Genomic DNA, 16,325 nt, shown 5'->3' on the forward strand with positions numbered 1-16,325 from the left:
CTGGTACAGCAACACAAAATAAGAAAGGTGCCAGTTGACTGCTCTTTCCATATCCAAACTCCTCCTTTTGCAAACTCACTCTTTCCAGACAGCTTTCCAACCCTTTTTTTTTCATCTGGGGAGGGGTGAAACACAGCTCTGCCGAGGGCCAGCTCTGCACTCCCGGCAGGACAACACTGTCTGCACAGGCTCTGGGAGAGCACAGACCCTTTCTCCAGGTCTCCTGTGCCCCTTTGATCTCTCTGGGGGTGACCAGGCAAGTCACCATCCCCAAAACCCTGTCCCATTTCTCTTCCTGTGATGAAACACAGCCTAAGCAGAGATGTCTGAGGGAGTACAAAGCATAACCAAGCATAGGGAATGTGACTGCAACACTTTTTCTTAGAGGCTCCACTCCGCATCCCATTGTGGTTTCCAGCTGTTCCCTCAGCTCTCCAAGCCCCAGGAGAGGAAATGTGGCACATGGTGTGGGATGGGGCCCGTGGTTATTGTTCTTATCACCCCACAGACTGCCTGGCACGGGCTGCAGAGCGTGGCTGGACGGTCCCCTCTGCCCACAAACAGCCCCTGCACATGAAAGCCATTAAGGACCAGCACAGAAGCAACCCACGAGGGACAACCCATGAACATTCCCACACTGATGGCGCCAGTCCTGCTGCCAGCAGGATGACAGGGTGCCAGCCCTGGGCTGCCACATATATCCCCTGGAAGGTAAGGCTTGTGTGGGCAGCTCTCCTGACAGCCCCACTGACAGCACACAGACACCACAGAGTCAAAAAGCCCCACAGGTACCCCCCAGGCTCAGTCCATGGCCCATGTGCCAGCACTGGTGTCCTGCTGTTGGAAATGTGGCATTTGGGAGCACTGGCAGTGGAGACAGGAACGGAACATCTGTTTTTTCCAAGCCACACGTGGAAAGGCTGAGCTGTATTCAACCAGCCAGCTGTGAGGCAAGAGGATGAACAGAGAAGTACAAAAATAGACACTTCTCTAGTGCTTCTTCAAGCAACATTTTTGCACTACAAAAACACACGAAAAAAGAAGGGTCATGGTTTTTTCCCAGCTCTCAGAGGGACTCGTGTCTCCTGTCACAGTTTCAGGATGCATCCCCCAGACTCCCAGCTCCGTGTCACAGCGTACCCAGCTCCCCACCGGGGCTGTCTGCAGTGCAAGACTCACACACAGTGCCCCACACCAGGACACAGATGCTTTCACCAACCTGCCCTAAACCAAAATCCGCAGCTCCAGCCCGGCCTCACTCCACCCCCTTCCCGAGGCGTGGTTTGAGAGAGAAACGAACAGCTTTGGCCAACACAATCCGGCTGGGCTCTGCTTTCCCAGGCTTAGCTGTTCCTCGGGTTCCTCCCTCCGGAGGACTCAACCCACACCCTGGGTCCTCTTTTTAGAGCACCACTCCCACGGCTCCCGGACTGGGGAGAGTTTGCTGAACCCATTTAACCCATTCCCAGCAGGACCTGATTCCCCCCTACCAACAGGGAAAGGTGTTTATAGAATCCCATGCAAGCCCCCAGGCCAGGGAGAGGAAGGAGAGGCGTCACTGCCCGTCCCAGCCAGAGCTGCAGGGAAAACTGCTCCTTTGCTCCTGGATCTGCTCCGTGCCAGAGGAGCCCGGAGCAGCACAGACCCTGCAGGAGCCAGGGCTGAGGTGCTGCCAGGAGATGTTGCAACGGAGCTGTGAAGAGGCCATTGCTGGGGATCTGCAAGTACCACAGAACCATGGAATCACAGAACAGTTTGGGTTGGAAGGGACTTTAAAGAGCATCCAGTTCCTCCCCCTGCCATGGGCAGGGACACCTTCCACTAGCCCAGGTTGCTCCAAGCCCTGTCCAACCTGGTCCTGGACACTTCCAGGGATGGGGCAGCCACAGCTTCTCTGGGCAACCTGTGCCAGAGCCTGAAGACCCCCACAGGGAAGGATTTCTTCCCCATATCCCATCTAACCCTGCCAACTGGCAGTGGGAAGCCATTTCCCCCTGTCCTGTCCCTCCAGGCCCTTGTCCAAAGTCCCTCTCCAGCTCTCCTGCTGTCCCTTTAGGGATCAGAAGGTGCTCCAGGGTCTGTCCAAGGAGGTGGGCACAGGCTGCAAACTCCACCCTGGAAATCTCCCTTTCAAACCAGTGATTAGACCCCGTGACTTCATCAGACACACAAAATTGCATTGCACGGAGCCAAACGGGCTCCCGATCCAAGGAGCTGCCCGTGGAGGCGGGCAGAGAACAAGCTGCCCAGCTGTCACCAGGGAGAAAAGGCCGTGGTGTGGTGGCCAGGGCGGATTTAAGATGAACAGGAACAGTCTGGCTGAGTCCTGGCTCGGATCCAGAATCCCTGTCACTGCAGATTGTCCCGCAGGCTCGTCAGGAGCCGGAGCTGCCGCGGGCTGTGGCTGCTGTCAGACGAGCACAGCCCTCTCCTGACAGGGAGTCCCATCACCTCCCAGCCCTGCACTGCCAGAGGGCACCCACAGCCCCAGCCTGGAGGTAAAGCAGGACCACAGTTAACACCCAAAAACGCCGCAGGTGGGAGACTCATTACCACAGAGTGAACATCAAGTACTGTCACCAACCCAGAGTATCACACTGTCATCATAGGATGCTAATTAAATTCAAAATGACACTAGGTTAAACAGAATCACACAAGAACATATGCCACATCTGAAACTTCATCTCTGAGCTCAGCTTATTGAGTTTTTTTCCAAGACCTAGTGCCAGGAAGCCTAAGAGATGTACCTGTTCCCAACCTGGGGCGGGCGGGGGGGGGGCAATTTTCCTGTTAGAATGGTAGAAACAGCTCCCTGAGGACCATCACACTTTAATTATCCCTGTTTTGCTTATCTGCACATCATCAGAAAGGATATGATCTGTTGAAGAAAAGAGAAGAGCTGGAAAGCTGAGAAAGTTAGCCTGAAGAAGAGAAGGTTGTGTGGAGAGCTCACAGCACCTTCCAGTATCTGAAGGGGCCTACCAGGAAACCAGAGAGGGACTCTGCATCAGGAACTGTGGTGACAGGACACATGGGAACGAGTTCAAACTGAAAGAGGGGAAATTTAGGATCAATATATGGAAGAAATTCTTCCCTGTGAGGGTGGGGAGGCCCTGGCACAGGTTGCCCAGAGAAGCTGTGGCTGCCCCTGGATCCCTGGAAGTGTCCAAGGCCAGGTTGGACGGGGCTTGGAGCAACCTGGGCTAGTGGGAGGTGTCCCTGCCCATGGCAGGTCCCTCCCAACCCAAACCATTCCAGGATTCTAAGACAGAATCTCTTCATATTGGTCAGGGTTCCTGTAATATACCACAAATGCTACAGCCTGCACACTGTAGACGCTCTTCCTAATGATAGCTATCCTTTAAAAAATGGGAATGGCTGCACACACATGGGCTTTGTTTTTTGTGCCCTTTGCAAAGCAAAAACCTAATGTTATATTTCAACTGACGTTTTTAGTTTTGGCAAACAGAGATGCCAACTTGGCTCTGGTGTCTAAGTAAAGAACAGTGCTACGATGTGGAAAACAAGCTAATTCTTTACTGCAGAGGAAGGCTGAGAAACAAGGGCTGCACAGGTCTGATGTGGCACCCTCATCCTCTTTTGGGACCTCTGACAGAGCTTGTCCATGCAGGGGGCAGCAGGAGAAGGGGAGTGGGGGCAGCAGCTCCACAGCTGGGCAGCCACTGCAGTTTCCAGCCTTTGAGCCACATCCCAGCAAGGCCTGGAGAGGAGGGTGGGCTGGGGGTGTCAGAGGAGGGTGGGCTAATCTGGAGGGGAGAGAAGGGCGGGCTGATGAGGGGTAGCAGCCGTTCCTCTGAACAGTAGTAGTGCAGTAGTGCTTCAGTGCAGCCTAGTAGCAGAGCTGCCAAATTTCCACTGCGGAAGAGACAGAAATTTTCTCTTTGAGCCTGACAGCGACTGCCTAAATCGTGCTGTTGGCCACGGAGGAACTAATTCACAAGTGCTGTTTCCCCCACAGTCCCCCACCTTCTCCTGTGCACTCTCCTCACAGTAAGAGCAAGATCGTCTGTCCGTGCAGCTCCCAGCCCGCTCCACCCTGGCACTGGAATGCACAGCTTTGCTCCCAAGCTATCCTTCTTCACCCCTGTTTATTTTCTTATTCGTTTACTACAACTCAGATAAATGTTTGGGGACATATGGAGTAAATAAAATACAAAATCAAGCTGAACTACAACAATGAAAGGACAACAAATCTTGAAGAAACGGAGAAAGGATGACGCAGAGACACATTATGGAAACCAGAGTGTGGAAAACGTGGCATGACAAGAGATAAAACAAGGAATCCCATTAAATGGCAAACAGGGAGAGAAGCATTAACAAACCATATGAGTTCTATCTTCTGAGTGAGTGATTTTCTTTTAAATCCACTTTTTGTGAGAGCAGGATGAAATAAATTGGCTGAAACACAAGAGAGACCTGCCGGAGGCTCACCAGCAGGAGAAGAGCAGGATCAAGCCCACATTTTCACTTCAACAAGGAAAAAACCACACGCAGAAAAACACCACCAGTAAGCTTAAAAATTGCAAGAAATACAGGGAAAAATCAGTGCAAAGAGTACACAGGAAAAACCACACCAGATGTCAGAGAAGCCCCAAAAGGTGAGGGCGGCAGCTCATCCTTCTGCCCCTTGGGGCTTCGAGATGTTTAATTCCAGTGCTTTAACATGTGTTTCTTTATCACTACCAGGGTTTGTAGATTTGGCTGCACCGAACTGCAAATCACAAAAGTAGACACACGTTGATGCTGCTCAGGATTATCTAATTGCAAATTTTGCCACGGAGCAGGAACACCTTCGAACCCTCCTCGCTGGGGATGTCTGGTCTTACGAGGAGGACATTTTTCTTAACACACTTTTAAACACCACCAAAAAAAAAAAAAAAGCCAACATTTTAATTTAAAGAAAAAGGTAAATTTCTCAGCCATGGGAACAGCACTCAGATTTCCCTGAAGCTTTAGGGAGGAGGACAATAAACAATCCAGTCCTGTATACCACCAGAGCCCATTTTGCTGACAGAACACCACAGAATTGCCTCCTTGTTCACGCTCAAACTATAGCTAAGGTTGCTTATGGGACTGGTCCCTTCCATAGGCTGAATGAATCTCATTGGCAAAATATTTATCTAGCACCTCATTTGGGCCTTTTTCCCCCTCCAGAATTTCTTACAAAAGAGAAATGCAGCCTTGTTTTTGCTGGGATACGGCTTCCTACAAGAATGACATTCCAGGCTGTCTCAGTTTTTTTCTAGGAACAGCAGTAGAGCTATTTTGCCTCTGTGGCCTGGACACTACTGCACAGATACTCCACTGCCTATGGGTTTACCTGAGGTAGATTTTAATTTAAATTGGACTGGTTTTTTCCCTGATAACTTTTGAAGACATCTCAAGCCTTGAAAAGGCTTTTCCTGCATCACATAATCACACCAAAATCCACTGATGGTTGCTGACTCTTGAAATTTAAAATATCACAGACTGCAGGTTCCTGAATCATAAGATCTGTTTATTTTAAGGTTTACTTTGGTGAAGTCACCGGCTGGGCAGTGCAACCCCAGGGCTCACTGCCAAATCCACAAAAAACCCCGCTGGGTTTTGGATGAAAGTTCTGACCCCCAAACCCAGAGCCTGGCGATAGCAGAGCTCCTCTGATCCCAGCTTCTCCTTCTCACCCGTCCACAAAGACTATTCCATGTTAATGAAGGAAAACTAAGGAAGTCTCAACTCTTTGTACATCGAGATTCTAATTTCCACTTCAAACCTACCATGACACCAAAGACGTGTCAGAAAGAATCAACATTTGCAAGGGAAAGTCAGAAAACCTCGCTGAGCTTTATTTCCAGTTGAGGAATGAAAGAAGCGATGAAAGCTCACGAAACAGCTCAGGCTCAAATAAAGGCGAACAAAATCCGGTAATGCTGAGAGCAAAGCACTTGAAAAGAGATGGATCAGAGCGTTCCTCGGACAGAGGAGCTCAGAAGTGCAAATGCTGCCACTCCAAGCGTGTTGCTCCTCAAGCTCAGTTTTTATGTTGCGCACTGAGGGTTACTTGAAAAAAAACAGCCTTTGCTCCTGTTTCCAGCCAGACTTTGCCTTACACTTCAAGAACCCCACTCTGGCCATGGGAAGGGGCCAGTATTCCCAGGCTCTGCCTGGAGACTGCTCCCAGCGAGGTATGTGGTGCCTGTGGGCTGCAGAGCTGATTTCCTTAGTGATTCTTTGGACGGGGCATTTCTCTGGGCTCCTGGTAACGGTGCTGCCGCAGTTGGCATTTATTTCCCCAAAGCTGCTACGACTAAAACATCGGACCCGGGGGGAATTCATGCCTAGGCCTTACTTCTACAGCTCGAGGAACGGAATGGCACTGCTGAGAGCAGCTGTGAGCACACACGCCACAGGGGCCGGGAGCTTTGGCGCTGGGAATTTTCTGAACTTGGCCTTCTTAAAGGCTGCCTTCATTTCAGAATAATTAATTTTTTTAAAAAAGGTTTTGTTGAGATATTAAAAAAAGAAAAGTTTTTCTCTAATGAGAGAACAGGCAGCAATCATTAAAAATATTATTTATCTGTCAGTGTTCAATAAAGGGAACGCGAAATTAATAGACAAAGCCACTTGTGTAACCTCACTGTGCCATGAGCCAGAGCCCCTCTCACCCCAACAGAAATGAAACTGTAAATCCTTCATGGTAATAACAAAGGTGTAAGTACACCTGCCTCCTTGCCAAAAACAGGAGGTCAGACAGGGCAGTAAATTTAAAGGAAACCCACTTCACATCTTCCACCAGCCATGAGAACGGTACCAGCCCACATTTTCAGCTGACTGTACACACAAGATGATGTGCTGCCTGACAAAGATTACACTATGGTCTTAATTCCAAAGACACCCATCCCTCAGCTCCTCCCTTCCACACAGTGCTCTCGGCAGTGCCATACACAAACGCTTCTCCCTCGGAATCACAGGCAGATCAGTAACACCATCCATCACTTCAGTAGGTTTCCCTGTCCCATGTTTTTGCAGGAGCTTTATGTCCAGCTTCCATTTGTCATTACACAACAGCATCTAATCCAAAACGTTTTGAGAGTTTTACAACTCAGCGCCTCTGAACAGCAATAACAAAAAGCCAAATGAAGGACAGATCACCACAGCCTTCAGGAGGCTGCTCTACAGTGACCAGCAATGGGCTGGCACGTTCCACCTCTGTCACAGCCTCGGGAGCTGCAGTTCCCCATCTCTAACCAACAACAGATAACACAAACCCAGAAACTCCTTAATAAAAACCAGTCTTTCCCAGTTAGGGACTTTCTGCGACAAACAATGGCTGGTTTGTTTGGAAAACTCTAAATATATCTTGTAAGAAAAGAGCTGGAAAATACCTTGCCTGCTGGATTTAGAGATGTGCATTTTCCTGAGGTTAGTCCAGACACATCCTGCAAAACCTACAATTTATGTTTAATGTGGTGCTCTACAACTTCTACAGTATCTCTGTATTGACACTAAGAAGTGGAAACTTAGTTAAGAATATGCAAAGAGAAAAGCAGACCCTTAATGTAGTGAAATACCAGCAGAAGTAAGTTCATGTGAGATTTATCTATTGCGCTGGGCCCCACGTCATCTCTCTTATATGAATCACTTGATGCTTTTGTCTCGTCAAGAACTGAAAAGTTGCTTCCTACAGAACACAAATTTAGGTGCAAACCCAAACTTCTCCCTGATGTCTGTTTTTGCGTCATACAGTAACTTTACTTCAGTGACTGTGCACGTGGACCATTCCAGTGCCCTTCACGTGCCTGATTGATCTTCCCAAAACAACAAAAACAGCATCTGAATACACACACATCTGTCATCCCATCCCAGCGCTTCCATGGGCAAATGTTTATTTGAACTTTTTAGTTGGGTCCTTTGAATTTTCTGTTAACAGCATTTAACCCACATCCAACTGTTCATTTCCCCAACACCCTCCTCCTGCCACTCCCCAAGGGCCTCAGAAATCAAAACTCAGAGCACAGAACCTCCTGCTTTCCCCCAGACATCAAACTCCGCGCAGAAAACCTCCTGCCATACCCTAGAACCTCTGAATTCGAACTTCGGGCACAGAACTTCCTGCATTCCCCCAGAACTTCCAAAACCAAAACTCCGGGCACAGAACCTCCCGCATTCCCCCAAAAATCAAAACTCCGCGCACAGAACCTCCCGCATTCCCCCAAAAACCAAAACTCCGCGCACAGAACCTCCCGCATTCCCCCAAACATCAAAACTCCGCGCACAGAACCTCCCGCTCCATCGCCCCCCGGCCCCGCCGGGCTGTCCCTTTCGGGACACGCGGGGTTATCCCGCCCTGGGTCTGGGCTGAATCCCGGGCAGGCGGCTCGGGCTGCGGGTCCGCGCATCCCCCGCGGGGGCTCCGCGGGCACCGAGCGGCGGCGGGGCCGGGCCGGTGCCTGCTTTCCGTCCCGGTGCCCGCTTTCCATCCCGGTGCCCGCGCTCCGTCCCGGTGCCCGCGCTCCGTCCCGGTGCCCGCTTTCCGTCCCGGTGCCCGCGCTCCGTCCCCCCGGCCGTGCCGCCCCGGTGCCCGCGGTACTCACAGCGCGGTGGCGGCGGCGGGCACGGCGGGCCCCGGGCGCTCCACGCCGCGGGCCGAGCAGTTGACGGCGCAGGCGGGCGCGGCGCAGGCACAGCCCGGGGCGCAGGGCCGGCAGGCGGGGGCCGGGCCGGCCGCGATGCCCCCGCACAGCAGCGAGCAGAGCAGGCACCAGCCCGGCAGCGGCAGCCGCGCCGCGGGGGCGCCATGTTTGCGCTGTGATCCAGTGTCTCCATTTCCCAAAGGCATCTCTCCCTACGGGCATGGCATGGCCCCGGCGCGCCGCTGCCCCGGGGCTCGGCCGGGCTCGGCCGGCTCAGCGCCCGCCCGCCATGGCCCGGCCCGCTGGGGCTCCGCTCGCCGCGCTGACAGCCCCGGCCCGGCCCGGCGCCGCTCGGCTCTGCTGCTCCGCCCGGCCCGCGGCCGCCCCCGCTCCGCCTCCCGCCCGGCGGAAACGCGGCGCCGCTCCAGCCCCGCTCCAGCCCCGCGCCCGCCCGGGCCGCCCCCGCTCCGATCCGATCCGCTCCGCTCCGCGGGGCTCCCGCGCCGGCCGGCCGGGGGGACACGGGGGGTCCCGCGGGATAGGGACGTCCCGGGCGCAGGCGGTCCCGGAGGCAGGAGAGTCCCGCGGGGATGGGGTGTCCCGGGGCACGGCGGTCGCGGGAGCAGCAGAATCCCGTGGGGAAGCGGTGCCGCAAGGGGCACGGGGGTCTCGGGGGACAGAAGTGTCCCGGGAACGGGGGGATTCCTGGAGCAGAAGGTCCCGGGGGATGGGTGTCCCTGACGGGGCAGAGGCATCCCAGGAGCAGGGGGATCCGCGAGGAACGGGTGTCCCGGGGGCAGGGGGATCCCTGGAGAAGGGGGTCCCCGAAGCAGGAGGATTCCATGGGACACGGAGGTCCCAGGAGGCAGGAACATGAGCATCCTGAGGACAGGAGCATCCCGGGGAGCAGCGACATCCCGGGGAACATGGACATCCCGGGAAACAAGGATTATCCCGATGAGGGGCATCTCAGAAACTGGGCAGGGCAGACGATGCACGATGGAATTGTGCTGGAGATGGCGGGGGTGTCTCACAATGCCAGGGGGGCTTCCCCACCCCGGGCACACAGGGCAGTGGACAGATGGGAGCACCAACACCCACCTGAGCCCTTCCTGAAGGCCCTCGGCACCCGGTTCCCGTGGCTGGTGCCCATTCCCAAGGACTGTGGGATCCAGTAAGAGCTCAGGTTGTGGAGTGCTTTACACACCTACAGTACAGCAAGTACCTTGGAGACAGAGGAAGAACAAGTCAGGTACTTTTCAGTGCATTTTTTTTTTTTACCATTAAACAGCAAATCCATCAGGTTTCAGTGCCACTCACACCCCACATTGGCCCAGGCACTGGCCCTGGCTCACACCTGGTGAGGTCAATCCCATCATTCCACCATGGCTCCTCGGGGATCTGAACTGCTTCTAGTTTAAAGTGATTGAAGGATGTAACTAAAATAAAATCTCCATACAATGAAAGGAAGTATCATTATACAGGACATCTCCCCAAAACCATCCCTAGCCCGTTTGGAAGCAGTAGATAGGTGTGACAGCTGATAATTTCCCACCCTAATTTGTTGGTCTTTCACATGTGCCTCGTTACAGTGTGATGGGACATATGGAACATGGCCCTGGCCCTCCACCGAGGGAAGGATATGAGAAAGCTGAAATAAAACATGGGAGAAGCTGCTTTTGAACTGGTTCTCCTGAGATTTGTTGATCCAGACACCACTTCCAGCAGATTTTTTGCTAAATAAGAACAGGGAAATCTTGCCCTTCATTTATGCAATTCCATTAATTCTTGCAGCCATTCACACCCTGAAAACATTCCTATGTAACACTGAAGTTCAGTGCAGCAAATCTCCCCAGGTCAGCCTTGGCACCAGGAATGCCAGTGTCCACTGGAGCCTCAGAACTGCCCACGGGCAAAGCTGAGCCCACACTCTGTTCAGTCATGGCTGTTCCAGCAATTACTGTCAATAGGAAAACCTCTGGAAGAGCTGCCTGGAGAGCACCCCTGTGAGAAGGGCTGTCCCTCCCCAAAAAGATGGGTCACCCACCACAGAGGCTGCTCCCCTTGAACAGCCCATGCCTCAGTGTCAGGGTGAGAGGTGCTTGGTACTGGTCTGAAGCAGCTTGCACAGCCAAGCAGAGCTGCCTTCTGTCCAGCCTCCCCTCAGAGCTGCACCCCGTGCCTCTGCCAGCTTTTGCTGCTCCCAGGTGTGCTTCTGGCATTCCCAGTGCTCCCATGGTGAGTGTGCCACCCGGACACTGCAGCAGGGACTGTGGCAGTAGGGCCCTGGCAATCAGTGGGCTCAGGAACTCTGCCTGGCAGCTTTCAAGGGAGAAACCACAACAAAAAGGGGTGGGAGAGAGACATGCTCACTGTCTGCAAGCATCCGAGGAGTGAGAGCAGCAGGGAGCAAGAACAATTGTTTGGGGTGGGACCAGAGGAAGGACTGGAGCCTCAGAGCCTGCTACCCCCCCTTCTCTTCTGCTGAGAACAGACCTGGGGAGAGGAGGGCCTTGGGGGCAGGTTTGCCTCCCTCAGTGGGCTGGACTTGCCTAAACCTCATCTCTGTGTCTGTGTAGAATGCCCTCACTGAGTCATTCCACGAGGATACACTCATGTTGGGGTCAGGTCATGAGTTTCAGCATGTGCCACTTGATGGCTGTGATTGTTCTGCACACTCAGCTCCTGTGAGCAACAAAACACAGGCATTGTTCCTTTACCTCAGAGACAAAAGGTTGTAAAGTACCTCCAAGATCACCAAGTCCAACCTTTCATCAATCTTCACCTTGTCCCCCAGCCCAGAGCACTGAGTGCCACATCAGTTGTTTCTTGAACACCTCCAGGGACTCCACCACCTCCCTGGGCAGTCCATTTCAGTGTTTAACAACCTTCTCCATGAAGAAATTCTTCCTAATGTCCAACATGAACCTCCCCTGGTGCAGCTTGAGGCCATTTCCTCTCGTCCTGTCACTAGTTACCTGAAGAGGGTGACCCCCACCACGTTACTCCTCCAGAGCTGCTCATCACCTCCAGCTCTATCTGGTTGGCTTGATCCAGGATGGTCCTGATCCAACAGAGTCCACAAGCACCTTTGTGGATTTAAGTGTGTGACTGTCCTGCTGAACCCTGAGGGGTGGTGTTAAATGGGGCCTCGGCTTCCCATATCCAAACTCTGAAATATAAAGCCTGACAGCATCTGATCCCACTCCTTGGCATGGTGCTTAATGTGTGTGGGAATTTACTTTCCAAAAACATTTTGTGCCTTTTAGGCTTGAAATCTGCTTGAAAGACACATCATCCTTTGCATGATGTATTGTGCCCAAAATAGCCCTGCAGTTACTATTTCCTCATGTGACTACAATGTATTTATTTCCGCTCCCTCAAATGTGAATTGCTTTTTTTGGGTGGTGTTTTTTTTTTCCTTTTTTTCTGTACTGATGCCCATATTTTTTCAGATAACAGCAAGGAGAAAATATTCTGTGTGTGGATTGCAATCAGCAGACTAGCTGGCTAATGGAATCCAGCCGGTGGAATGAAGTTAAGGGCTGACCCTGAAAAGCCAGGGCTGCCAAGCTGTAACGAGGGCAACGAGCAAGGAAATACGTGAGTGAGTGGGCAAGGAGACAGCAAACCTCGACACAGCAGCAACAGAATAATTTGTTCACATTGAGTCACAATTTTTGATCTTGGAGGAAGGTCTTGTCGCTGAGTTATGATGGGTTTGAGAGCAGTAACTGCAGAAAATGATGGAAGTGGAAAATGTACTCTGGGGCTGGGAGGCTGCTGCTCACTGCGAGGCTGGGAATGGCTCGTTGTGGGGAAGGGATTCTGCTGGTTCCTCCCACTGGCAAGGAACTGGAGAGTTTCTCAACACTGTTTACTTGCAGCAGAATTCAAACCCCAACCAAGAGGGTGTTAATTCCCCCATCCCTCCAGCCCTGCACGAGTGCACCCAGCACATGGGCAGATCCTCTGTGGTCAGCAGAACGTGACGGAGCTGTGGCTGGCTGGGAATGTCACTGCTGCCTCCAGGCCCTCCAGCCAGATCCCAGAACCACCACAGATGGTTTCAGCAGTACCCAGACAGCCGTGGAACCCCACTGTGTGCCCCAAACCCCGAGGCACCCCCTCTTCAGTGCACTGAACACTGTTTGGCTCACGCCTGCAGCGCGCAGTGCAGGTCCATGAGCAGCTGCTGGGGACACCTTGTTGCCCAGGCGTGTTCATGGGGAAGCTCTGTGCAGATGGAGATGGGATTGCAGCCAGGATGGCTGAGCCAGGACAGGATCCTTCTGCCTCCAGCAACATGCATCCACTGTACCTTGTGTGCGGCTTGAGAAGGGCAGGAAAAATGCCTCTCTTGACCTCTCTGCTCCCTTGCCATGATCTGAGGTCCCTTGTAGCTGTATTCATGTATGGCTGTTATTTCTCTGCTTAGAAGAACTCTCACCTGATGGAAGGAGCACAGCTTGTCCTCAGCTGATGTCATGGGGAGAGAGCTCTCCCACTAGGTATGGAATAGAAGTATCCCAGAGGAGGTCATGATCTCTGTTTCTCCTGGGAGGAAGTGGCTGTTCCTATCTCTGCAGTGTGTTACTCTGTGGCTGCATTTTGTGTCCCCCTCGCTTTCATGATCATAGAATCGTGGAATTGTTTAGGCTGGAAAAGATCTCCAAGACCATTGAGTCCAACCATTCCCCCACTAATCCACCACTAATCCATGTCCCCTAGTGCCACGTCCACGCGGCTTTTAAATCCCTCTAGGGACGGGGACTCTGCCACTGCCCTGGGATTGATGCTGTGGTACTTGGGGAATGACCCCCACGAGGACCATCTCCATCACCAGTCCTGGCTCCTGCTCCCCGCCCATATTCCCATTCCCCCGCTCTAATCGCCCACCCAGATGGCCGCAGGCAGACCCAGGGGCTCCCCCCGGCCCCCCGAGCCGTGCGGGACCCGGCGGGCTTGGCCCCTCACCGCTGTGCCCGGCCCTCGGTGCCGGTTCGCGGACTCCAGGCGCCCTCTAGCACCGCCGCCGGGATAGAAACCGCGAAAAGGATGCAATGCGCCCTAAAATCATGGGATCATAGAATCCATTAGGTTGGAAAAGCCCTCCAAGACCATCGAGTCCAACCGCTCCCCCAGCACTGCCAAAGCCACCATTAGCCCATGTCCCCAAGTGCCACATTCACACGGCTTTTAAAGGACAAGGGGGAATGGCTTTCCACTGACAGAGGGCAGGGGTAGATTAGAAATTAGGAGGAATTAGAGTGCCTGGAAGTGCCTGGCCGGATCCCGGCTGGCCATGCTGCTCACACGTTGTCATCTTGAAATAAAAACTAACTGCCCAAACTTACCGGTGCCTTGCTAAGAGGAAATGTCCAGCCTTCCATGGAAAACATTAACAAAGAGCATCAAAACTCGAAGCTGTATTGTCATCATCCCCCAGATTGTTAATTACCTGGAGCAGCACCACTGGCTGATGGCTCAGATTGGGAATGTCACGTCAGGTGTGTCAGAGGAGGATCAGAAAGACAGCAGCTGTTGATCCTCAGGCTGATGGGTCCCCCCTGTGTCTCATCAGCCACCTGCCCCCAGGTAGCTCTGGTGAGCTGTGAGCACGCTGTGGGCACGTCTGCAGCTCCCCTGGCAAGCAGGAGCTCAGCTCCTGACACAGACAGTCCTGCTGCTCCTCAGCCCCCTGTCTCACTCAGGGGGTGGATTTCCCTGTCCTCCCATGGGATCTGCCCTCGGAGCAGACCCTCACCTGGTGCTGCCCCAGGGCCAGCGAGCCCAGCACCAGCAGTGACGCTCCAGCGGGAGCTTCTTCCCAGCTGGCCCTTAGGGGTGACTGGTTCTCTGGAGCAGCAGCTTTATGAGCCTCTACACATTTCCACGCTCACTCATTACCACTGTTTATTGTTTTACAAGGCCCCAGAGCACTGCTCACATCCCAGGGCTGGCCCGTGGGAGCTCTCGAGCTCTGCAGTGCCGAACTAATTTCCAAAGATGAAGGTTTTCGGGGAGTTATTTGCTTCAGCCCCTTGGGCTCTGCTGTGGTGGCTCCAGAGGCAGTGCCAGGCTTGGGGCCACTGGCTGGGATTGTGCTCCAGCTGTGGCGTGACTGGTGTGAAACTCTCTGGGATGGAAACAGCCGAGTGTGCACAGATAACAGAGGCACCTGTGACATTTATCCCCTTGCTTTTGAAACCACAACCACACTCTAACCCTTCCCTGCCTCAGGACGTGCCTCTATACGGCTACAAAATACCTCAGATATTTTCAAGCTGAGACATTATATTCCTAAAATATCTGATGATGCTGAGGCATGTTTGAAAAGCATCTAAAATATACCAAGCAGCCCACAAATATCTCATATCTGGGAGGCCAGGCACGTGCTCTGCCCTTTCTCTGTCTCTGTAGGATGTGTTTCAAAGACCCTTTGGACATCCGACTCCTCATCCCATCCGAAAGCCCTTGTGGGTGACTGTGTGCTCAGCCCTCTGCTCCTGAAACCTCGGCTCGTGCTGTTCTTGGCACAAGGAAAATTAATTTCCTGGCCTCAGCCCAGTGCAGCCTCATTAGGACCTGGCACGATCACCCTGTTGTGCATGGGATGGTGGGGGCCCAGAGCAGCACCATGGCTCCCTCGGGATGCCCGTGGGGACATGCCAGTGCTGGAGGACATGCCAAGGTCCTGTGTTCCAGTGGGATGTGGGACCGACCTGCAGGGAGCAAAAGCCTTCAGGTGCAAGGGGTGTTTGCTGGGGTTCATTGTGTTTTACACTGTCAGATCTGCACTGTGTCCTGCTCAGCCCCGGGAGCTGCTGCCACTTCCCAGTGCTGTGCCATGCCCTGGGTAATCCCAGGGTGCCAGTCCTGGAGCAGGGCAGAGGGGGAAGCTGTGCCCCATGTCTTGTTTACCAGCTTGAGCCCAGGACAGCCAGTATTACAGCAAAGGACTCTTGCCCTGCTCTGGAGAAGGGGACTGAGCCCCCTTGGCTTGGCACTGGGGACAGACCCCCCCATCCCATCCTCCTGCTGCCCATGGAAGTGATGTCTTGGCCCAGCTTGGGTCCTCCTCTCAAACACTGCCAAGGTTGTGAGTGCTGGTGGTTTCTTGACTTGGCTTTACCCTTTGAAGAATGGGCTAATGGGGGCAGTTTGATGGGGGAAGGAGTGCTCAACCTCTGCCCCTGGGCTGCACGTGCTGACACCTCAGTATCTGCCCAGCTCCCTGGTGTCCAAACCCTCGTGTGGAGCTATTATGGATTGGAACACCAAGAAACAAAGACTTAGTAACAGGCTGGGCTCTCCAAACCTCTGGGGTTCTTTGCAGGAAAACATTGGCAATGAGAGGCTGGAGGGAGCTGCAAGTGGGAGCTCCCACTAAGGATGGACCAGGGAAGTGGAGGAGCCTGAGATGGAACCAGAGGGACTGTGTGGAAGAGAGATGGAAAATGAAATATCCAGACAAAGGAAGGAGGTTGCAATGTAAGATCAGGCTTGGCAATGTAAGAAATGGAAGAGACAAAAGCAGTCTCCCAGCAAAACGCTGGAATTTAACTTTCCCAGCTGCAGAGAGAAAACAATGACTTCCCACACAAAACTAGTTGATGGGCTGTGCTGATGAGGAGATGTCTGAGGAATTTCAATTAAAAGCCAGCGAGGCTGACAAAGGCGATGGGATTG

The 16,325-nt window shown here is 53.2% G+C and overlaps 1 protein-coding gene across 3 annotated transcripts in view; it reads right to left on the minus strand.

Moving 5' to 3' along the window:
* PKD1 (polycystin 1, transient receptor potential channel interacting) overlaps positions 1-8,979 on the minus strand; it is an 83,443-nt gene extending 74,464 nt beyond the window's left edge. For all 3 annotated transcript variants that reach the window (XM_064673408.1, XM_064673407.1, XM_064673406.1), the window contains exon 1: positions 8,595-8,979. In XM_064673408.1, the coding sequence (XP_064529478.1) occupies positions 8,595-8,839 (245 nt within the window). In that variant the 5' untranslated portion in view covers positions 8,840-8,979. The remainder of the gene's footprint in view (positions 1-8,594) is intronic.
* Positions 8,980-16,325: the final 7,346 nt, after the last annotated feature.

This window comes from Pseudopipra pipra, chromosome 16 (assembly GCF_036250125.1).
Source record: "Pseudopipra pipra isolate bDixPip1 chromosome 16, bDixPip1.hap1, whole genome shotgun sequence".
NCBI lineage: Eukaryota > Metazoa > Chordata > Aves > Passeriformes > Pipridae > Pseudopipra > Pseudopipra pipra.